General features: G+C 38.1%; 1 protein-coding gene across 1 annotated transcript in view; it reads left to right on the forward strand.

Moving 5' to 3' along the window:
• LOC118894776 (leishmanolysin-like peptidase) overlaps nt 1-23371 on the forward strand; it is a 28984-nt gene extending 5613 nt beyond the window's left edge. Inside the window, exons 2-6 of the mRNA XM_036851311.1 lie at nt 4660-4792; nt 6526-6685; nt 8745-8875; nt 15148-15358; nt 19670-23371. Coding sequence (XP_036707206.1) covers nt 4667-4792; nt 6526-6685; nt 8745-8875; nt 15148-15358; nt 19670-19770 — 729 coding nt within the window. The 5' untranslated portion in view covers nt 4660-4666 and the 3' untranslated portion in view covers nt 19771-23371. The remainder of the gene's footprint in view (nt 1-4659; nt 4793-6525; nt 6686-8744; nt 8876-15147; nt 15359-19669) is intronic.
• The last annotated feature ends 203 nt before the right edge of the window (nt 23372-23574 follow it).

Consider the following 23574-nt stretch of genomic DNA (forward strand, 5'->3'; position numbering starts at 1 on the left):
CTTTCTTTTGATTTCCATTTGCATGAATATCTTTTTCCATCCCCTCACTTTCAGTCTGTATGTGTCCCTAGGTCTGAAGTGGGTCTCTTGTAGACAGTGTATGTACAGGTCTTGTTTTTGTATCCATTCAGCCAGTCTATGTCTTTTCATTGGAACATTTAATCCATTTACATTTAAGGTAATTATCAATATGTATGTTCCCATTACCATTTTCTTAACTGTTTTGGGTTTGTTATTGTAGGCCTTTTCCTTCTCTTGTGTTTCCTGCCTAGAGAAGTTCCTTTAGCATTTGTTGTAAAGCTGGTTTGGTGGTGCTGAATTCTCTTAACTTTTGCTTATCTGTAAAGGTTTTAATTTCTCCATCAAATCTGAATGAGATCCTTGCTGTGTAGAGTAATCTTGGTTGTAGGTTTTTCCCTTTCATCACTTTAAATATGTCCTGCCACTCCCTTCTGGTTTGCAGAGTTTCTGCTGAAAAAGCAGCTGTTAACCTTATGGGGATTCCCTTGTATGTTATTTGTTGCTTTTCCCTTGCTGCTTTTAATATTTTTTCTTTGTATTTAATTTTTGATTGATTAATATGTGTCTTGGCATGTTTCTCCTTGGATTTATCCTGTATGGGAATCTCTGTGCTTCCTGGACTTGATTGACTTGATTGACTATTTCCTTTCCCATATTAGGGAAGTTTTGACTATAATCTCTTCAAATATTTTTTCAGACCATTTCTTTTTCTCTTCTTCTTCTGGGACCCCTATAATTCAAATGTTGGTGTGTTTAATGTTGTCCCAGAGGTTTCTGAAACTGTCCTCAATTCTTTTCATTCCTTTTTCTTTATTCTGCTCCCCGGCAGTTATTTCCACCATTTTATCTTCCAGCTCACTTATCCATTCTTCTGCCTCAGTTTTTCTGTTATTGATTCCTTCTAGAGTGTTTTTAGTTTTCTTAATTGTGTTGTTTATCACTGTTTATTTGCTCTTTAGTTCTTCTAGATCCTTGGTAAATGTTTCTTGTATTTTCTCCATTCCATTTCCGAGATTTTGGATTATCTTTACTGTAGGTTTCCTATTTCTTCTTCGTTTATTTGGTCTTGTAGGTTTTCACCTTGCTCCTTCGTCTGTAACATATTTTTTTGTCGTTTCTTTTTTCTTTTTTCTTTTTTTTTTGATGGGTGGTGCTGTATTCCTGTCTTACTGGTTGTTTGGCCTGAGACGTTCAGCACTGGAGTTTGCAGGCAGTTAGATAGAGCTGGGTCTTGGTGCTGAGATGAGGACCTTCTGGAGGCCTCAGTCCAATTGATATTCCCTGGGGTCTGAGGTTCTCTGTTAGTCCAGCAGTTTGGACTCAGAGCTCCCACCACAGGAGCTCGGGCCCAACCTCCAGCCTGGGAACCAAGATCCTGCAAGCTTCGTGGCACAGTAAAAAAAAAAAAAAAAAGGAAGAAAGAAATTAAAAAAGGATCAGTACAATATCAAACAATAAAAAACAAAATAAAATTAGAAAGATAAAAATATATCAGGAGAAATAAAACTATAATTGAAACAACTGCAACAAGGTAAAATAAAACCACAGCAAAAAAAAAGAAAAAAAGGGAGGGGGGCAACAAGCCAAAAGGAGAGATCACTAACAAAGTATAAAGAATAAAATAAAATTAGAAAAATAAAAGCTTTTTAGGAAAAATATAAAAGAATCAACAACAGTGAATCAACAAGGTAAAACAGAACCCCAGTCTGAGAGGAAAAAAGAAAAAAGAAGCCTTGGCTATGGGGGTACAGTTTAGGCTGGGGTGGGGGTGGAACTTAGGCAGAGGCGGGGGTTTAGTGTGGGGCAGGACCTAGGCCGGTGGGGGGTGAAATTTGAGCATGGCGCAGGGCCTCTGCTTAGGTCCTGCGCAGAAGGGGAGAGGCAGCACGTGGAAAGGAGGGCCTCTGGTGTGTGGGGTTCTGGAGTTTGGACGTAGGGCCCTGAGTGAGGGTGTGTGGGTGGGGTTTAGGCCCAGCTCGTGGCAGGGGGTCTCGAAGTGTAGAGGCAGGGCCCTGGGTGGGGGTGTAGGGACAGGGCTTGGGCTCTGTGTGGCAGGAGGGAGGCTCCGAGGGCAGAGGATTAGGCCTGGGAGCCCAGCAGGCTTCCCGGTGCCTAAGTGGACAGGGAAAGCGCTGGCCCCGTTCCCTTCTGTTCCTTCAGGCCCCTCCCCCACTGTCTCCCCCAGGCTGTCCACCGTCGGGCTGGACCCCCAACTGTGGGTGGGTCCCGCTGGGTGTAGGAACTCCTCCCCCAGCCACCCCTCAGGGGTGCTGGTCCCGGAGGTCTGGCCTTACTTTTGCTCCCCTTTCCCTCCCTCCCACTCCCTCAGGACCTGCGCGGCTGGAGGGGGCCTAGGTGGGCAGAGGATCAGGCCTGGGATCTCAGCAGGTTCCTGGGGGTCCAGGTGTGCAGGGGAAACCTGACCATGCTCCCTTTTGATCCTCCTCCCTCCCAGTGGTTCCCCAGTTTCCCCCTTGGGGCGTGGGATCCCTTCCCCTCCCCCAGCCGCCCCTCAGGAACGCCAGTCCCATCCCGCCTCCACTATTCCTCCCCCTTCACTCCCCCCACGCCCCACATCCTACCCAGTCACTGGGTTTTCCTCCCGTCCCCTTAGGTGTCCATGGTCCCCCACGGGAGCCAGCCTGGTAGGTGCCCTAGTTGTGAGGAGATGCAAATTCTGCATCCTCCTAGTATGCCATCTTGACTCTGCCCCCGTCACCGTTTTTTATTTTAGCTATTCTGAAAAGTAGTGTGATATATCATTGTGGTTTTAATTTGCATTTCCCTAATGGCTAATGATGTTGAACATCTTTTCATGTACTTATTTGCTATCTAGATATCCTCTTTGGTGAGATGTCTCTTCGTGTCTTATGCCAATATGACTTTTAGTTCTCTTAACAGTGTTTTTGTGGAACAAAAGTTTTTTAATTTTGATGAATTTCAAATTATCAGTTTGTCCTTTTATGAGTCATACTAATGCCTGATTCCTGCCTTCAGACATTCTTTTTTTTTTTTTTTTTTTTTAAAGCTTTGTTTTATAGCTACTTTATTCATTCAGACATTCTGATTCAATTGGTATGGGGTGCAAGGTGGGCATGGAGACTTTAAAAATCTCTCTAGATGATTCTAATGTGCAGCAAAATTTGGGAACAACTACACTGGCAGATCAGGTTGTAGTACTGGAGTTAACTAGCTGTCCCCAAAGTAACTGCAGTGCTTCCTGCTACTGCTTATGAGCAGCTTTTCTCACAGCAGGCTTATAACTCAGACATCAGACTCCTTAGTAGAAACTATGAGTGATTTAAACTGCTTTGGGGCCTAGCCCAGATGACAAAAGATAAGACTAACATCTTTAACACAAGTACCCATCACCAGGTACTTCTGTGATGAGCAAGGCCCTGGCCTTGGAGAGAGAGATTGAAGTCTCAGCTCTGTCCCTCATCAGCTTTATGATCTTGGGCAAGCTAATTGTCTCAAACTTTTTACTTATCAGTAAAATAAAGATACTAGTTCTACTTTGGAGGGTTCCTTTTAGAAATAATGAGATTATGTACTATTTGAAAGTTCTATTAATCATAAAATGCCAGATAAAAGTTGTATGGTCAGGCCATTCAAGATGGCTGTTCTCTTGTTCTCTGTTCATCTGCTCGACCAGTCCCTGCTTTATTCACGTGACTATCCAGTCCTCTGAATTATAGGGCTTAATCAGTAACTGCCTACCTGCTTGCCCCCACCCCAGCTGCTGGCTTCCCTGGTAACTGATGAGCCCACCTGACGTCAGTTCCCCCATAAATGGTAGCCCCTTTCTCCCCTGAGTAGGGAAGATTGCTGCCACATCCTGCCTGCAGTCTGCCATACACAGTGGGGTGTCACTCCAGGACGCTTTTGTTTCAGACGTGTAAGAATAAACCATTGATGTCTCTGTCACTGTCTCTGCACTCTTTATTCAGTCTGGAGGCTGGGCATCGACCAGGCTTTCAAGCCTGTGGGATACAACATCATATTATTCCCCAACATAGTTCCTTAGTCTGAGTGCATCACAATCACCTGGGGAATTTTTTTTTTTTTTCACGGTGCCATGTGCAGCTTGCAGGATCTCAGTTCCACGACTGGGGATTGAACCCGGGCCATGGCAGTGAAAACCCAGAATCCTAACCACTAGGCCACCAGGGAACTCCCCCGGGAAAACTTTTTTTTAAAATAATATAAAAATACAAGTCCCACTTCCATTTCTGGGAAGATGTAGATGTACTCTTTCCTATTCCTCCTTCTAAGCACAACTAAAACCCCTAGACATTATAAATAAAACAACTGTAAGAAGACTCTGAAAGGTAGAGAGAAGAAGGCAGACTGGTTAGGGACCTTGGAACTCCATTTTATGGCAAAAGTGGAGAAAGAGATAAATAGGACCTTACTTAATAACAGTGAAAGAGTCATATATCTAGCATTAATCCTCACACCTACATTAAGCATTTCCTTTATGCTTTGAAAAGTAAGTTTATAACTTACAACTGATTTAGCAATTAGTTTTAAGGTATTAAAACATATTGAAATTGTAATGGAAAACACAAACTCTAGAATAGACTTATAATATCGTCTTCAGAGTTTGATACCATGGTGTTTTATCTTTGTGTACAGGAGACAGATGCTGAGCCCTTACTGTAACACGCTCAGAAGTAATCCATTGCAGTTAACTTGCAGACAGGACCAGAGAGCAGTTGCAGTGTGTAATTTGCAGAAGTTTCCGAAACCTTTACCTCAGGAGTACCAGGTAACACTTCTTTGGGGCACGGTTTCAGGAATCAACCTTTTAAAAAGAAGTCTCCATTTTGAATTAGAAGAGTGAATTCTCTTAAGTTTTTCAATTTTTAAGCCCCCATTTGTTTTCTGTAAGTTAGAAAAAACTGAAGAATTCTTCCATTTCTTTATAACCAATGTGTTAACTGATAGCAATTAATTAATATCCAGCAATGTCTTGTAGTAATGGTAAGAGACATTTAGAATATTTATTCTGATCTATTTTAAAATACATATTTATTTTTTTATTTATTTGGCTGCGCCAGGTCTTAGTTGTGGCATGTGGGATCTAGTTCCCTGACCAGGGTTCGAACTCGGGCCCCCTGCATTGGGAGCGTGGAGTCTTAACCACTGGACCACTGGGGAAGTCCCTATTTTGATCTACTTTTTATAAATTGTTTGTATTTTCTTTTTAATTATTTCCAAAGTCTTCGTCTTTAATTTATATCAAAAACAAGGTTCTTTAAAGAAAGAAACTAACCGAAGAAGACAAATATCATATGTCACTTATATGCGGAATCTTTAAAAAATGATACAACTAAACTTATTTACAAAACAGAAACAGACTCACAGACTTAGAGAACGAACTTATGGTTACCAGGGGGGAAGGGGGAGGGGGAGGGATAGATTGGGAGTTTGGGATTGACATGTACACACTGATGTATTTAAAATAGATAACCAATAAAGACCTACTGTATATCACAGGGAACTCTGCTGAATACTCTGTAATGACCTAAATGGAAAAAGAATTTGAAAAACAATAGATACATGTATAACTGAATCACTTTGCTGTACACCTGAAACTAACACAACATTGTTAATCAACTACACCCATTATAAAATAAAAAATTTTTTTAAAAAGGAAATAAAATAGAGTAACTAAGGTACTGTAGTTCAGTTAATTAGAAGACTTGGAAGTTCTGCTTTAGAAAAGTTTGCCTAATGAGATCTGAAAGGTGAAGGAAACGGTCCCATGTGTCCAGTCTGAATCTCTGATTTGACCTTTAAGTTTTTTGTTGAAGTGGCTATTTCTAAAAAAAGCCTCAGCTCTGCCTGCCATTGACAGAGGACCCATTAGTCAGAAATGATATCTCAGAAGTGAATTTAAAGTGATTGCTGCTAAATTTTGAGCTTCCTACATATGTTTATGACCACACTGAGTGCTTTAGACACCAGAAGATGGCGACTATATATTTCTACTCTTAGTAATATAATTTAAAATGTGAAATCTTTAAAATTTATCTGGTACCTTGTTGCTTTGGTGTTCAAAGTATTTTACATATATGATCTCATTCATTTTCTTATGGTTTTTTCAAGTTTGTCAAAACAACATATAAATTAATTCTCCTAAAAACACTTGAAGTACATTAAATTTAAAACATCTTAATTCTATGCATTAGTTTTGTGTTTTGTCAGCTCTTAAAACTCTTCCTATTCATCCTTTTAAAACATTAGTCAAATTTGTCATCTAATAAAAAACAGACTAATTTACTTACCTTGCTTATTTCTAAAACTACAACAACCTCAAAATACCCCTCAGGTAGTATATTACTATCTTTGTGTTGTACTATGTATGAAAAAAATAGATTAATATCTTCTTTGTGTTATACAGCATTAATTGGTTGCTATAAATTGCCTGTGGGCTTTGTTTTGATTATGTAGAATGTTTCTTACTCTCCTGCCTTCCTAATATTTTTTTCTTTGTAGTACTTCGATGAACTCAGTGGAGTACCTGCAGAAGATCTGCCTTATTACGGTGGTTCAGTAGAAATTGCTGACTACTGCCCTTTCAGTCAGGAATTCAGTTGGCATTTAAGTGGTGAATATCAGCGCAGCTCAGATTGTAGAGTATTGGAAAATCAACCAGGTTAGTAGTTTAGTGAAATTAAATGTTATATACATATTAAAAGTATATATCAGCAATACAAAATAGTGGTTAAGGATACAGACCCTGGAGCCAAATTGTCTGAGTTTATGTTGTGGTTCCACTGCTATCCACCTGTTCAAAGTAACTTCTCTGCGCCTCAGTTTTCTCCTCTGTACAAAAAAGATAATACCTGTCTCATAGAGTTGTGAGGATTAAATGAACTAAAACAGTAAGTGCTTAGAATTACGACACATAGAAAGGATTGTTAGCTATTAGATACACTTGCACATGTGTGTACACACACTACCGTTTAGTAATACCTTATATTTGCATGACACTTCATTTGCAAAACAATTTCACTTTTATCATTTCATTTTGTTCTTCTAAAAACCTGACAAGAGACATAGAGAAGATATTATCGAATTTCACAGATGAGGGAAGAGCTACTAAGTAATACATTTAATTGATGTCAGTGCGAGATCCTCCAATGCAGAACTCTTTTTATTAAATCATATTAGGTATTCTATTCTTTCCTCTCCTGAGGAGTGTGCATTTTATGTAATTTAGACATAACGTGTCATTCTCCAGATATCAGAATAATACTATTGTCCCATGGCTAGTAAGATGTATTGCCATCTTATTTATTCCCATTTAGTATATTTAAATGAACAGGTCATCAAGGAAATAAACAGTATGGCAATTGGATATTCAGCAATAGTAGTTATAGCTCATACTAACCACCTTTGTAAACAAAATGTTCTCACATCTGATTTGTTAATCAAGAGCAATAAGTAGTTTTTCTGCCTGTGGTCATCAAAATTTTTAACCTGGTCCTTTCCTCCCCGCCCCCATTCCATACTTTATTTCAGACTAAATCATTTAAAATTAAAATTTCCATAATTTTTGTCCTTTTATTCTTAAACCTGGCAGATGTAACTGGATTTGTACAGTCATTTTTTCCCATCACTTACCTACTTAATAAATGTCTAATGACATAACTACGCAACAGTTGCATGTTACAGCAAAAGAAATGCACATATTTGTCAATTATGGGTTTGCCAAAGATATAGTGTCACATTTTAATATTTTAGAGCTGGAGTTGGCAAATATTTATTATAAAAAGCAAGATAGTCAATATTTTAGGCTTTATGGGTCATGCAGTCTCTGTTGCAACTTTTTAGCTCTGCTGTTAAGTGTGAAAGCAGTTACAGATAATATGTAAGTGAATGAGTATAGCTGTGTTCCAATAAAACTTTCTTTATAAAAACAGGTATTTCTCAGGATTTGGCCTGAGGGTTGGCCTGACCCCTCTTTTCTTTTTTTTGACAATGATCACTATGTGTTTTGAAGACTTTGAAATATTCATAAATAAAGAAATATAAAGTTCTGTTTTATTGTTTTACATTTTCTTTCTTAGCTTATACAATTAAGATTTTTTTAAACTGACATAAAATTTTTATCTTTAAGTGTAAAGAGAGAAAATTATTCCTAGGCTTTTTTTTTTTTTTTTTTTATTCCTAGGCTTTAAGGACTTCATTCCTTTGTCCATTAGCTAGTTAGGGGTCATTTAGTCTGCCCCATACCTCTGCAGATTTGTGCTTAGTCTAAGACTAGTTCAACCTGTCATTTATTGACTTCCAGGAGATGGCATAAGTTGAAAATACAAGAACGTCTTGCAAAAGTTGCAGCACTCCAAAAAACTCTTCATTATATAAATCACTTGGCCTTATCCTATCATGGGTCACTTGGGAAGTGACTCCTATTTAGGACACCATTGAAGGTGATTCTTAGTGCCATTTCCTCTGTATATTTAACTTAGTTGCTTTAGGCCCAATTTTATCTCTTGCTTCTGATATAATAATTCTCCTACTAATTGCTTTATTGAGAATCCAGTTTGAGTTTGGAACCCTCTCTCTTGATTTTTTTTAATTGAAAATTTCCATGAAACATGTTTGATTTTTAAAACAACTTTTAATTATAAGAGTGGAATACTTCAATTTCTTATTCTTTGAGCCCAAAGTCAATTTTTAATAAAGAAAACTTTTCTGGTTTGCTTCAGACCTTTTTAAAAACTATGGTGCTGAAAAGTATGGACCTCATTCAGTGTGTCTAATTCAGAAATCAGCATTTGTCATGGAAAAGTGTGAAAGGAAGCTGAGTTACCCGGACTGGGGGAGTGGATGCTATCAGGTAAACCATATGATTGTTAATAACTGTACCAAATAATACATAATTGTATCTCATTATATGGTTTTTATATTTTCAAATACATTTTATATCTTTTATTTCTACTGATTAATACTTTAACTTATTTATTGTAAATATTAGTTTGGATATTTGTGTTTTGTCAAAATATTGTCATTTCTTTGAGAGAAATTGCCTTTCTCTGTCTGTTTAAAAATTATATATAGTTGCTATATATCAGCAAGTTTTATAATAATTTTGCTTCTGGGCATAGATCCTAAGGAAATATTAGGAAACATGTAATTTTGTTCTTTTTTTTAATTAATTTATTTATTTATTTATTTTTGGTTGCGTTGGGTCTTTGCTGCTGCGTGTGGGCTTCTTATTGCGGTGGCTTCTCCTTGTTGCAAAGTGGGCTTCAGTAGTTGTGGCACACAGGCTCGGTAGTTGTGGCTCACGGGCTCTAGAGCACAGACTCAGTAGTTGTGGTGCACAGGCTTAGTTGCTCCACGGCATGTGGGATCTTCCTGGACCAGGGATCAAACCCGTGTCCCCTGCATTGCAGGCGGATTCTTAACCACTGCGCCACCAGGGAAGTTCTGTAATTTTGTTCTTTAAAACTACTTTGTAATGGAAAAAAACTATAATTTATTTTGTAAAATCTGAAGAAAGCATGGATTTAAGAATTAATAAATCAACTACTGATTAATAGTAGATTTTTTTCCTTTGAAATTAGAAATCCAAAGAGAGCAAACTACTATTTTCTTAATTTATTATTTGCATGTCTGATATTAAATGACTGCATCACCATAGAACTTACTAAGATACAGGCATTCTGTTACTTAGGAGCATCAAACCTAATGAATATTCCATACCCTACTAACGGACATCAGGGAGGAGAGTGTGATCCTGAAAACTGAAACATAAGAATTTGTTGTGTATTTCACCTACAAGAGCTAAATGGACTAATGTAGCTGACAATTTAACTTATTATTTTTAAAGTTTCTTTAAAATTAACTCTTTTTTTTGGTAACTGCTTTATTGAGGTATAATTCACACACCATACAATTCATGTAAAATTACCTTTGAAACCTTATAAAAGACAATTAAAAATAAACACTTTGGCCTTCCCTGGTGGCGCAGTGGTTGAGAATCTGCCTGCCAATGCAGGGGACACGGGTTCGAGCCCTGGTCTGGGAAGATCCCACATGCCGCGGAGCAACAAGGCCCGTGAGCCACAACTACTGAGCCTGCGCGTCTGGAGCCTCTGCTCCGCAACTAGAGAGGCCGCGATAGTGAGAGGCCCGCGCACCGTGATGAAGAGTGGCCCCCGCTTGCCGCAACTGGAGAAAGCCCTCGCACAGAAACGAAGACCCAACACAGCCAAAAATAAATAAAATAAAATAAATTAATTTAAAAAAATAAAAAATAAAAAAAATAAACACTTTCCAGCTATAATCCTATAATCTGACAACTATAATCCAGCAACCATTTTCTGATGAATTCATTCTATTAAAGATTATGTATTGCTTAAATACATAGTTTTGATCTAGTTGTAATCAGAATACATAATTTTGTTTCAGTGACTTTACTTAGTACTTTTTATACAGACCAAGATACCTTTTCCAAGTTCTCCCAATAATAATACTTACTGTTCTTCATAGCTGTGGAACATTGCATCATTTTAAAGTATCATAATTAGGGAAGTCATTTTCCTGTGAGATATTGAACTAATTTTCACTTTTCACTATATAAAAATGCTTTTGTAAGTATATTTACATGCTTTACCTTTTTAAAATCAATTTTTTGAAGTAAATTCACATAAGTGAGACTATTAGGATAAAGGGGATAAAGCTGGAACAGTGTGAACTATAATAGGAGGATAACCTTTCCAGCCTGTTTTAATGTCTTCTCTACACCACCACCACCACCACCACAAAGGGATTACGTAGATTTGTAATACCATCTACAAAGACTGAATGTACTTGGCTTCCCTGTAGTACCTAGTGTTGTCAGTTAATTTTGCTAATTTAATACTCAAAACCATTTATATGGGGAAATGTGCATGATTTCCAAACAATTAGCATATGGATTAGCTGTTTTGTTTTCTGTTGTTCTTTGTTTTACTTATTTTGACAGAGAAGTTGCAAGAATGGTACAAAAATATGGGTCATTTAAGTGCAAATTGCTGACAGTCTGCCCCTTCACCCCTAAATACATTAATGTGTATTCCTTATAAACAAGGACATCCTCCTATATGACCACAGTACTACCAAAAAAATCAGGAAATAACACTGATACATCTAATTCTTGGACCCCATTCAAGTTTTGCCAATTGTCCCAATAATGTCCTTGTAGTAATAGGATCTGCACTGATACCACATATTGAGTAGTTGTCACATCTCTGGTCTCCTTCAATCTGGAACAGTTCCTCAGTCTTTTCTTGACTTTCATAACCTTGACACTTTTAAAGATTGCAAGCCAGTTCTTATCTATGATGTGTCTCCATTTGGGTTTGTCTGATGTTTCCTCATGATTAAATTCATGTAATATGTTTTGGGCAGTAATATCACAGAAGTGATGCTTGTGTTTTTTTGGTGGTACACTTTTTTATTTTTTTTATTTTTTTTGACTGCGTCAGGTCTTAGTTGTGGCACGCAGGACCTTTCATTGCAGTGTGCGAGCTTCTCTCTAGTTGTGGTGTGCAGGCTCATTAGTTGCGGCATGTGGGCTCTCTAGTTGTGGTGCACGGGCTTAGTTGCCCCATCGCATGTGGGATCCCAGTTCCCCAGCTAGGGATCAAACCAGCATCCCCTGCATTGCAAGACAATTCTTAACCCCTGGACCACCAGGGAAGTCCCTGGTGGTGCACTCTTGATTTGTCCCTTTGCTGGTCATGTTAACTTGCTGGTATCTACCAGGCTTCTCCACTGTCAAGTTACCGTTTTTCTCTTTTAATTAATTCCCTTTTTAATTAGTAAGTATTTGGGGGGAAAAGTACTATATCAATAACTTATTTCTTATCATACTTTCATTTTATTAATTTATGCATTTAAATCTGTATTGACTCACAGATTGCATTTTATTCAGTGGGTATTACCATTACTATCATTATTTATTTGGATATTTAAGTTGCCCCAGATTTAGCCAAAGGGAGGGAGCCCTTCATGTTGGTTCCTGTGTCCTTTTGGCTGTCCTATCTTTTTAACTATTTCCTTGCTTTCTAGCACAAGATATTCTAGGCTCATCTTCACTTTCTTTGCCCCAGCCCTGGAATTAATCATTCCTCCAAGGAGCTCTTGTTTCTTTTCGTGGAGTGAGGTATTTAGAGACTAAAGTCTGGGTGCTAGGGACTTCCCTGGTGGCACAGTGGTTAAGAATCTGCCTGCCAATGCAGGGGACAGGGGTTTGAGCCGTGGTCCAGGAAGACCCCACATGCTGCAGAGCAACTGAGCCCGTGTGCCACAACCACTGAGCCTGCGCTCTAGAGCCCGCGAGCCACAACTACTGAGCCTGCATGCCACAACTGCTGAAGCCCGCACACCTAGATCCCGTGCTCTGCAACAAGAGAAGCCACCTCAACAAGAAGCCCACGCATCACAACAAAGAGTAGCCCCCACTTGCCGCATCTAGAGACAGCCTGTGCACAGCAACAAAGACCCAACGCAGCCAAAAATAAATAAATAAATTTATTAAAAAAATAAAGTCTGGGTGCTAGATGTATTGTTCATTGCTCTTGGGATACAGCTGCTCCCCAGGCCTTCTTGGTGAACAGAGCTAGGAAATATATGTGTGTATGTAATTTTATATATACTTGTACATGTGCATATATGTAACCATGAGTTTGTACCAGTATCTTTGATTCCAGTTTAACACCAAATAATTCATTTTAGTTTTCTCCCTTCCCATATTTGTAACTCTTCTTTCAAGCAGTGAGAAATCTGGTTCTCTTTGTGTTTAATATGCTTGTTATTTGATCTGTCCACATCCTTTCCATCTTCATCCACCCCTACGCGGTTACCCTCCTCACCCACTTGGACTCTGACACAGCCCACCAGCTTACAACATGTCTCCCTCACTGTGATGCAAACCCTGTGCACATCTTTAGAATATAAATGCTTTCTTCCATGAAACTTTCTAATCTTTGTTGTTCTTTTTCCTATCATTTATTGCCTCTTTATCATAAAACAGTCTGACACTTAATTTTGGGGGGAAATTTGTATATCCTACCCTTCTCTCCTCAATTAAAGCTGCTAGAGGTCAGGCACTGTGTCATGGACTTCTTTGGTATCCTTTTCAGCACCAAGCACAATACCCAGTCAATTCTCACTTACAAGAATGATTACATTACATTGCAGCTGTGGTGACGCTTACTGGGTGTGGGTCATTGAATGACAGACTTATAGAAGAGTTTACACCTTGTTGTTTATTTTTTTGATAGCTTATTATAACTTAAATTTCCAAATGAATGTTATATTTAAACTTAATTGATGAAAAGAGTTGTTTTTAAAATGACTCCATTGTTGAAAAACACTTTTGGAACTCCTTTTTAAATTGCTTTTAGAGATAGTTTAATAGCCATCTAAGAAGTCAATTTCAGTATTTTACATCATACCTATGTTGACCTAGTCTTAACCAGTTTAGTCAACTGCCTTTACCAGACTTGGATCTGGGCAAGTTTTGGGTATTTCCAAAAATTACATCTACTTGCAAAGTAAAAATTTGCCACCAACAAACATACTCAGAACCATGCACTTTCTTTGGAAATAGTTCCAGGAGAGAAGTTCCAGAAATATTTAAGGTGAAGTAGCATAATGTTAAGTCTTTTTAGAAAACAACTTTGAGGGCTTCCCTGGTGGCACAGTGGTTGGGAGTCCACCTGCCAATGCAGGGGATGAGAGTTCAAGCCCTGGTCTGGGAGGATCCCACATGCCACGGAGTGGCTAAGCCCGTGCGCCACAGCTGCTGAGCCTGTGCTCTGGAGCCCACGAGCCACAACTGCTGAGCCTGCGTGCCACAGCTACTGAGGCCTGCATACCTGGAGCCTGCGTTCCACAATGGGAGCGGCTACTACAATGAGAAGCCTGTGCACCATGATGAGGAGTGGCCTCCATTCTCAGCAACTAGAGAAAGCCCGTGCGCAGCAGTGAGGACCCAATGCAGCCAGAATGAATGAATGAATAAATAAATAAATAAACTTTATTAAAAAAAAGAAAACAACTTTGAAGACAACACAGTCGTTATAAATTTTTTTAAAGTTAGCTTTAATATGTTTGTTTTTTAAAATTGATTTCATCAGTTACCCCTTGTATTTGAGATATGAATCCTGCCTTTAAACATGTTACCAGTTGTATAAAATCACTGTGACCATTTTCATCTCTGAGCAGAGGATCTGGGATAGGGATAATGAATAACAAACTTTTACTATGTCATTTCTATACAGTGTGCTTTTTTTTTTTTTTACAATGAGCATATATTGTTTTTATAATTTATTTTATTTATGTTTGGCTGCGTTGGGTCTTCATTGCTGCGCATGGGCTTTTTCTAGTTGCGGAGCGCCGGGGCTACTCTTCGTTGCGGTGCGCGGGCTTCTCATTGTGGTGGCTTCTCTTGTTGCAGAGCACTGACTCTAGGCACGCGGGCTTCAGTAGTTGTGGCTTGTGGGCTCTAGAGCGCAGGCTCAGTAGTTGTGGCGCTCAGGCTTAGTTGGTCCGCGGCATGTGGGATCTTCCCGGACCACGACTCGAACCTGTGTCCCCTGCATTGGCAGGCAGATTCTTAACCACTGCACCACCAGGGAAGCCCTATTCTTATAATTTAAAACAACTAAAAATATTTGAGTTACAAAATTTAGCAACTTGTAGAAAAAGTGACGTGATTCATGGCTCTTTGACAGACATTTAACCTGAATTATAGGAGGATACTAGAATCTACAGAAATGTTATTATTGATAACTTGGCTTCAGGGGTCTGTGAATCCAAATTGTATGTAAAGCTGTATGTTACCTTGTTGTTTTCAGGAAGTGTCCATAGCTTTCATTAGATTTTTTAAAAGGTTCTAGACAAAAAGTCTAAGAACTACTACCACAGAGTGAAATTCTTTTAGAACATGAATAACTTAACCCTCTTTATATGAGATTAAAATATGCCCACGTTCCAAATTGTCTTTTATAGCCAGCATTTTTAGTAAATTCTGCCATATTTTCCTACAGTTGAGGGAGAAGTCTCACATACTAGAATCTTACTGATCTGATTTTTTTTTTTTTTCACTTTTTGAAGGTTTCTTGTTCTCCACAAGGTCTGAAGGTTTGGGTTCAGGATACTTCATATTTGTGTAGTCGGGCCGGGCAGGTCCTCCCCGTCAGTATTCAGATGAATGGCTGGATTCACGATGGAAACTTGCTCTGCCCATCATGTTGGGACTTCTGTGAGCTCTGTCCCCCAGAAACAGATCCTCCAACTACTAACTTGACCCGAGCTCTACCCCTAGGTGAGTAGTCTCTGTGGTTGGAGTACAGAGAAGGACTTTTCTTACAAGATGTTGAAGATTCCCTGCAAGGAAGCTCTAAAACAGGTTGCGCGTCTTCTCTTCTAATTGCAGTTTTATGGGAAGATCTCCTTCCCTCCATGGTTAGAAATTGAAGGTAGGTAGACTTGACACCTCTCTTCAGTAAGAGTGAGGGTGAGGAAACTTTCTATATGTGAAGAACCTCTGACTTGCACAAAAACATTCATTGAAGGTTACAGAAAGTTAATGTTTCAGCCATTCATTTTGAAAGTAAGAGTAAAAATTCTGTTCATGAATACAAAAAGCAATTAAATATATTTTAGTTATATTATAACTAGGTGAGGTGAAAGAGTGGGAAAGTCACTGGAAAAGATGCTCAAAGAAGGGATTGACATGCCCGCAAAGAAGAGAAAGGTGCAGGGAGATGCAAATATACACAGTGAGATAGAAAGACAGGCTGGCAAAGACAGTGGTTTTCACTGAGAGATATATTACTCATTCTGTGAGACTCCAGAGAGTAGCACTGAGAACAATGAATTAAAGTTGTAGGGAGACAGATTCCAGTAAAATCCTTTAGAACCAGGAGAGGAATAGAAGGGACTCTCTTGAGAAGAGTGCATTCCCTGTTGATGAAGATGTGCAAACTGAGGCTGATGACCCATTTCTAAGAGTTTTAAAAGCAGAACTCATGAACTCTCAATGAAAGCTTTGACCTATGGTCTATAATATTTTAATTAAATGACCTATGAGATTTTATGACAGTTTGATATTTTGGAGTAGGCCATGTTTCATTTTCTCAACTGGAGGTGTTTTTTAAATGGAACTGTATAGCCCTTTGCTTGCTCCATGGTCTGGTTGAAAACAGAGGGCTATGTTCACTTTATAGCTCAAAGTTTCTTCACCTCTAAAATTTAATTCCCTTTCTTTCCCACATTCTGGGGCCTTTATCAAGACATGGGCTATAAGTAGAGGGTGAATTTGGGGAGATTAATACTTGTGTTAGGGGTGCCTAAGACCACCCCCAGATTTCCTGACTCTCTAGGACTCAAAGGACTCAGCCTCTGGTTGTACTTATGGCTAAGCTTTGTTAAAGCAAAAAGATACAAAGCAGAATCAGCAAAGGGAAAGGGGACAGTGGGTGAAGTCTGGAAGAAACCACTTCCCAGACACCAGCTAAAGGCCGTCCTTGCAAACAGGACTTTCAAATGATGGCCATCTCAGGCCTGCTTTGTTAACTCTTTTCACTTAACTCCTGTGAGCCAGCTGAGTTTTCTGCAGTTATACTAGTAATGCACAATGAATTAAAAGATCTTAGGTCCTTTTGATATGGTATATAATAAATGTAGTGTTAAATATTCTTAGTTAACTTTCATATGAAGTGATAGGATGACTTGATTTTATTGTTATTGTTAAATTGCTTTGGCTAGAATTAAAGGGCTGCTAGTCTACAAATAGGTGGTTCTGTTGGAGTTCCCATCCTCAGGCCTAATCTCAGAGTTAACTATAAGAAATATCATCATTTCAATGTCCAAGAGATGAGCATTGATTGAGCCATTAGCAGTTAGAGTTGAGTTAAAGAGAGAGTTACTCCAGCTGGTTCAGGGGAAAGGATCTTAGGAGTACAGTAAAAAAATGTGTAGAAATGAGGAGAAAGCCAGACTAGTTCAAGGAGCTGTGAAGTGATTAGTTCCTGTCCTTGGAGCATGGCAAAGACAGGTGAATCTGTTGAAAGGAGGTGGGGAGTAGAGATTGCAAATGACCCCACCCCCTCCACCAACCTGCGCCCTAGACTTGACTTCTTATCCAGCTCCCTCTTTGTAGTCACCCTTCTGATACTGTGGTACTGTGTTGTGATTTCTTCCCCTGTTAACCAGTTCTATGAGGAAGCATGCTCAAAAAAGGATTGTAACCTCCGAATCACTACCACAGTTTTGAAAAATGTATAAAATATTACAAGAATAGATGTCTTTTAGAAAAAAAAAAAAAAGGAATAGATACCTTTTAGGCATAGTTTCCATTAGTGAATATGAAAGATTTATTTCTAAATTTTCTGATCTCTTCAGATTGTGGAGGTTGTTTTGTTTCTATTTATTAAGTGCTAGACACTTTGCTGAGTGCTTTATGTCTATATCATTGTATTTAATCATCACAAAACCTAATGAGGTAGGAATTATCATTTACACATGAGAAAACTAAGGTATAAAGAGATTAAGTGATATATTCACTGTCACAGCTAATGACGTTCAGATCAAAACCCAGATCTGATCGTCTCTGATTCATTTTGAAACACGCTCTTTGTATCTTTCCTTTTTAAAGAGTGCTATCACAGAAAGTGCAGTGTTTTTGAAGGACAACAAATGTTCCAGAGCGGCCATTAATATTTTAATAGCTTGTTAAATGTTAGTACCAACAGTAGATAAACAACAGTTCAGTTCTCTTCCTATTTCCTTTGTGCCAAATTGAGAATCGGGAGATAAAGGGATATGCCTGTGTTATTAGTGACTCCAGTGTCTATTCCTTATTCCAGCCAGGACCACTCTACCTGATGCTGTAGGCCAGAACTTATCCAGTAGACCTTTCTGGGGTGATGGAAATGTTCTATAATCTGTACTGTCCCATACAATAGTCATTAGCCACCTGTGACTATTAAACATGTGAAATGTGGCTAGTGTGACGGAGGAGCTAAATATTTCATCTCATTTTGGTTAATTTAAATTTAAATAGCACGTATAGCTAATGGCTGCCATATTGGACATTGCAGCTCTAGGTCAGAAGTTCTCAAACTTTAGCATGCATCAGAATCATGTTAAAACACAGATTGCTACGACTCACCCCCAGAGTTTCTGATTCAGAAGATCTGGGTTGGAGCCTGAGAAGTTCCCAGGTGATGCTGATGTTGTTGACCCAGGTACCATACTTTGAGAAGGATTGATTTTTCTAACATTTAATGATTGCCAGCTGGTTCCATTGGGGAAGAATATAAGTTCTCCATGGTTTACCTGTATTACACACAGTGAAATAATTTTTTAAAATACTTATTCCACACTGTATAGTTCTCAGAAGAACAAGCTCCAGTGCCTTAACATTATCATTTTATTAATTCTATAGCTGAAAAACCAGTCCTTTTTTTCTTACCTTTTAAGCAAGTCAGACTTGAAGCTTGGTTGGTTCTCTATTGGTCAAAATAGTAGAAAGGACAACTCATCCTGAAATAAAGTCAGGTTGGCCTGGTCTCTTGATTGCTAAAAAATGTACTCCATTCTGAGAATTGTTTGGGGGAAATAGTTTTAGCTGTTAGAACGACTCTTAGATAAATTAAAATATACTCCTACTGCCAAAAACTCATAGAATCTTCTGCTGTTTCTAAATCAAGTCTGGGGTGATATGGATAGATGGGTAGATATTTAGAGATTGGGGAACATATGTCATGTTTTGCCTGGGACAGTCCACGTGCCTATTGTCCTGGTATGATTACTAATAGCATTCCCTTGTGTTAAAATTATCACGAGAACAATTTAGTTGATCAAAGCAAATTTTATTTCACACAGGCAGTCTCTACTCTCAGGAGTCCAGAGAACTGTAAAATAAGGGGAAAAGGCTACAAGCAGGAAACAAGGAAGAAGTACTCAGCTTGGGTTGATGGGCTGGGGTTAAGTATCTAACCTTATTTAGAAAGATCAAGGAACAAAGAAATAAGTATAGAGCCCACATTGGCTCGGTGGTTGGAGATTGGCTGACTGGATATTCTGTGGTTCTGGTCAAGTGGAGCATTTACACAAACATGAAAGTTATCTAAGTTTTAATTTGCTGATGTGGCACCATGGGCAGGAGAGGCTCCATCTTGAGACTAGAAATTTATTTCAATGCTTATCTCAAAATGTCCTGATATGGGATGATAAATTATACGGTCACCCTACTTAGAAGGGACAAGGTAGAATAGAAGAAGAGAGTCCAGCATCCCATGTCAGAATAGCCAAGAATTTCATTTATTTTCCTGTGTAGCATCTTTAGCTTTGCCAGGATACTACCCTGTCTTTTCTTGGGTGCTGATTTTGTACCTTGATATGGTAGGTACATCTTCTTTTCTCCTACATAAATATTTTGTTCTTTTTCTATAAATATAAAAAAAGACTATGCATATATGGATTTCAGGAAGTCACTCTTGATTCTACTCTTCAAGGTAGTCCTTCTTCACCTTTTAATAATTACCTCTACTCATCTGTCAACATTTTAGTTGGTATAATTTTTTCCAAAAATGTGTATGGAAAGTCAATTTTTTGTTTTCAACCCTAGATCTCTGTTCCTGTTCCTCTAGCCCGGTGGTTACCCTTTGGCTTCTGCTAGGCAATCTATTTCCTCTGCTGGCTGGATTTCTTCTGTGCGTATGGCATTAGGAACGGAAAAGTGAATTCTGAAGACATTCCTTTGTGTCATGTTCCTCTGAACAAAGCACAAAATCTGGGCGAGTTCCAGCCTATGCAGATGGCTGAAGTGGCATTCCTGACTTTGGCTTGGAAGTGTTGACCACAATCAGATCTTGAAGCAGAGCTTCACAGCAGTCATTCCTCATCAGCAACCCAACAGCCTCAAAGTTTGGAGAAGGAGGAGGAATTCCAAATCACCAAGTCTCTTTATTTTTCAGGATAAATACTCTTCTTGAAGTTTTCCTTTGAAAATGGGATAATAGGTGAAAATTTCAGTTATTACATACCTCAGCATTTTCATTAACCTAAAACAATGGGAAAGTTCATCACTGCTGCAATAATTTAAAGAACAGCTAATCATTGCAAGTTTATAAGTTGTGGACCCTGTCCTCAAAAGTATAAATTGTCCTTTGACTTACAGAAAATAACTTGAATTGGGATTTCTACATCACTATTATACCTATTTTGAATTTAATGACTGTATATGGTACACCTAAGTCATTGTTCTCATTGTTTTTTTTTTTAATTATGTTTTGCTAAATCTTATGATTTAACCATGCTAGCCTTTTCAAACCAGCTGTGTGGCAGTTTCCTGCTGAACCATTAGGTGTTGGGTAGCTGTATCTGTACTCATTGATCTTCAGAGAGTAGCTTCCAGTTGTATTCTCCATTAGTTTAATAATGACTTGAAAAACTGGGAAGCAGAGAGAGAAAAATACTCTGCCCTGTGAAAACATTGAAGACATGCAAATAAAAGAAAACCTAATTGTATGTTTTTCAGATAATAGTTATGACAACTGCAATCCAACAAAAATAGAACTTTCCTTTTTGACCAATGAAGATAAAAAGAAATTCTGGTATAGACAGGTATGCAGTTATTTTCAAGTGGGCTTAGGAATTGTTACAGAAGAATTTGACTATCTGAAAATTATTTTATGTGTAAGAAGAAAAGATATAAGTCAAAACAAGATGGTCTGAATTGTTTATAGGAAAGTGTAGGTTTGGTGTAGGGCCTATCCAATAGGGTCCACTTTACCACACAGGGTATGGCTTAGTCCACAGAAGTCAGAAAGTTGCCTTTGCTTTAAAAGGAGGTAATGTCCTTTACCTCTTGTATTTGACACTCTTTCTGTCACCCGTAGATTCTGGTCCCCAGAAGCAATTCTGCTCTTGTACTAGAGCTGACCAACCCTACTTAGTAAACCCAATTTGAAAATCTTTAATGATGAATGATGCCCAGTTTTTCTCTCTAAAGCTAATGAAGTCCTGTGGCATTAGAAACATAGCCCTTGGACATGCATTCATTCATTCATTCATTCATTCACTGGTTGGCCCTTTAATTCAGCATACAGTTATTGAGCACTCAGTTTAAGAACTTGTGCTAAGTGAACAAACAGCATAATTACTAAGGAGTAATTCCAACTTATTATTTGGCACTGGAGCCAAACAGCAACTCCAGCATAGAGGAAAGTCACCTTTTTTTTAAAAATGCATACATTTAAAATACTTATTTGCCTACAATTTTAAATTGGAGGTATTTGTCATTGTGAAAAGCTGGGGGTCTCTAGCATAGCCAGCCTCAGCTGAAGAAAATCTAATACCAATGGTGTTTCTGCCTACGTTCTGCATACTTTAAATCATGAAAAGTTAGAGAAAAATGTAGAGTATATTTTTAAAGAAAGTTATAAAAATCTAAACTTATATACCCAATGTGATTATGAATCATCCTGCAAAGTTGTATAAAGAATTTCACCAAAAATAATATGGATTCATAATATAATTGAGACTCAACAGTGATAGGTTCAATTATATTTTGACTGTTGTGCAGTAATGCCATTTAGGTAGTATTGTTTCTGAGCATGGTGCTTTTTATACTTGAAATATATTTTTGCTTTATTTTTTATTGATATAATTATATTTGCACTAATGACTTTCTGAAGAAAATATTATAGATGACATTTTTTCTATATATATATATTTGTTAAGCTTGGAATCTGGTAGCCCAGTGTTTTCTCTGCACAAATGTAGAACCTGGTAAAGTATGATGTTAAGAAATCTTGAGTTTTTGAGGGTAACTAACAGTGCTGGCGTCTTCCTTCCTCTTCAACAAGTCTTGAAAGTGGTTGCTTATCACTGATTCTGCATAGTATACTCAGTGAAGATTTAGAAGACCACTGAACCTGTAAGAAATTTTAAGAGGCATGGTTTAGTCCCTTATAATATGATAAAATTCTAAAATAATATTCTAAAAAGGATTTTTAACATCTGAAATTTCAATGCAGAATTAGCAGGCTAGAATTAAGTTTTGAACTGAAGAATTTGAGATGACCTAAATTTCAATATCCTGTGGAAGGTAATACCCTTTATGTTCACAAAACCAGTTCACTGAGAAAGAGACCATGCAGACTGCAGCCATGGTGGGAGTGAGGTGGGGCAGGGAAGGGGAATGGGGGTAGCTGATTTGAGGATAGTAGACTGAAGTTCCTTTCTGACTCAAAAGGGTCAAGTGCTTATAAAAACTGACTACCTCAGTTTTCAGTTCAGACTTAGGTTCATTTTGATAGTATTAAGGTCCCAATGTCAAAATTAACAAGTGAATTTGTCTCTCAGGTTTTCAAGAACAGAATTTACAGGAAGGAAGCAAAAGCCATGTCGCTAGACTTGAGCTGATAGCTTTAAAGAAACTGGAAAGCAGTTAGGTAGTCTTAATGTAGAGCCCTCTGTATTCTCCTGAAAAACATCCTTTTCCCTTACTTATTTCTTAAGGATACTTATTTTTGTTAAGATCAACTAGGCATTCTAAAAATGTAATAAATTATGCTTAAAATTAGTTTCAGCCTAATATGTTGGTTTAGAGTTTATCAATATTTGAAAGTGAAACATTAGTGAAGTTTAAATAGTTTTAGGAAGATACATAAATAAGTATATCAGAGTATTCCATAAAATTTTATCAATATTCACTTCAGTATCAGAAGACTCACTGATTGAGACCATCTGTAAAATGATTAGATGCTTTCTCAGAATCTTTCCAACTCTAATATTCTGTGACTAATATTCATGAATATTCAGAATAGTCTAATATTCTGCATGACTAATTCATGCAGAATTGCTAGGTCACTGCTGGCTCTGACTCACCTCCTGGAGTATGCCAGCTTACACACCATGTTCATCGCAGTGTCCTGTGCTCAGAGCCTTAGCGCTGTCCTTGTACTTGGACACTGAATGGAGAGAGAAGAGCCCGTTTCTGAGGGCATTTGAGTAGTCCTGGCAGGAGGAGGTGGACTTCAGTCACAGCCCCACAGACCTGTTTCACAGTTGGCACCAGTCATCCGTGCCATGTCCCTGCAGCCCAAGAGGACTAACATATTTTAATAAAGTCTGTGCTACTCGTTCTGAAGAAAGAACTTACCTGAAAGGATGACCTTTTTTTTTTTTTTTGATACATTTAGTCAGGGTTGGGGAGGGAGTGGTGAATTATTTTCTTTTTGTTTACATTTTTAATAAATAAAATAGATTTAAGAATTGATCTTTATTTATGGTATTTAACTTTAAGTGTAATATATTACTTAGAAAAAACACAGCTTTAATAAAAATGGAAACTAATCTGCATCTTGTCTTTACTTAATTAACACCATCAATTTTTTTAAACCTGGATGAGGAATACAAACACAGCCATGCACTCTGTATGGGGACGATGACGTGTTTATGATGAAGCATAATTCAATTTTTACTTTAACTGGAGTAAAATTGTCCTACTTAAAGAATAGGGACAGG

The sequence above is a fragment of the Balaenoptera musculus genome, chromosome 4 (assembly GCF_009873245.2).
Source record: "Balaenoptera musculus isolate JJ_BM4_2016_0621 chromosome 4, mBalMus1.pri.v3, whole genome shotgun sequence".
Classification (NCBI taxonomy): domain Eukaryota; kingdom Metazoa; phylum Chordata; class Mammalia; order Artiodactyla; family Balaenopteridae; genus Balaenoptera; species Balaenoptera musculus.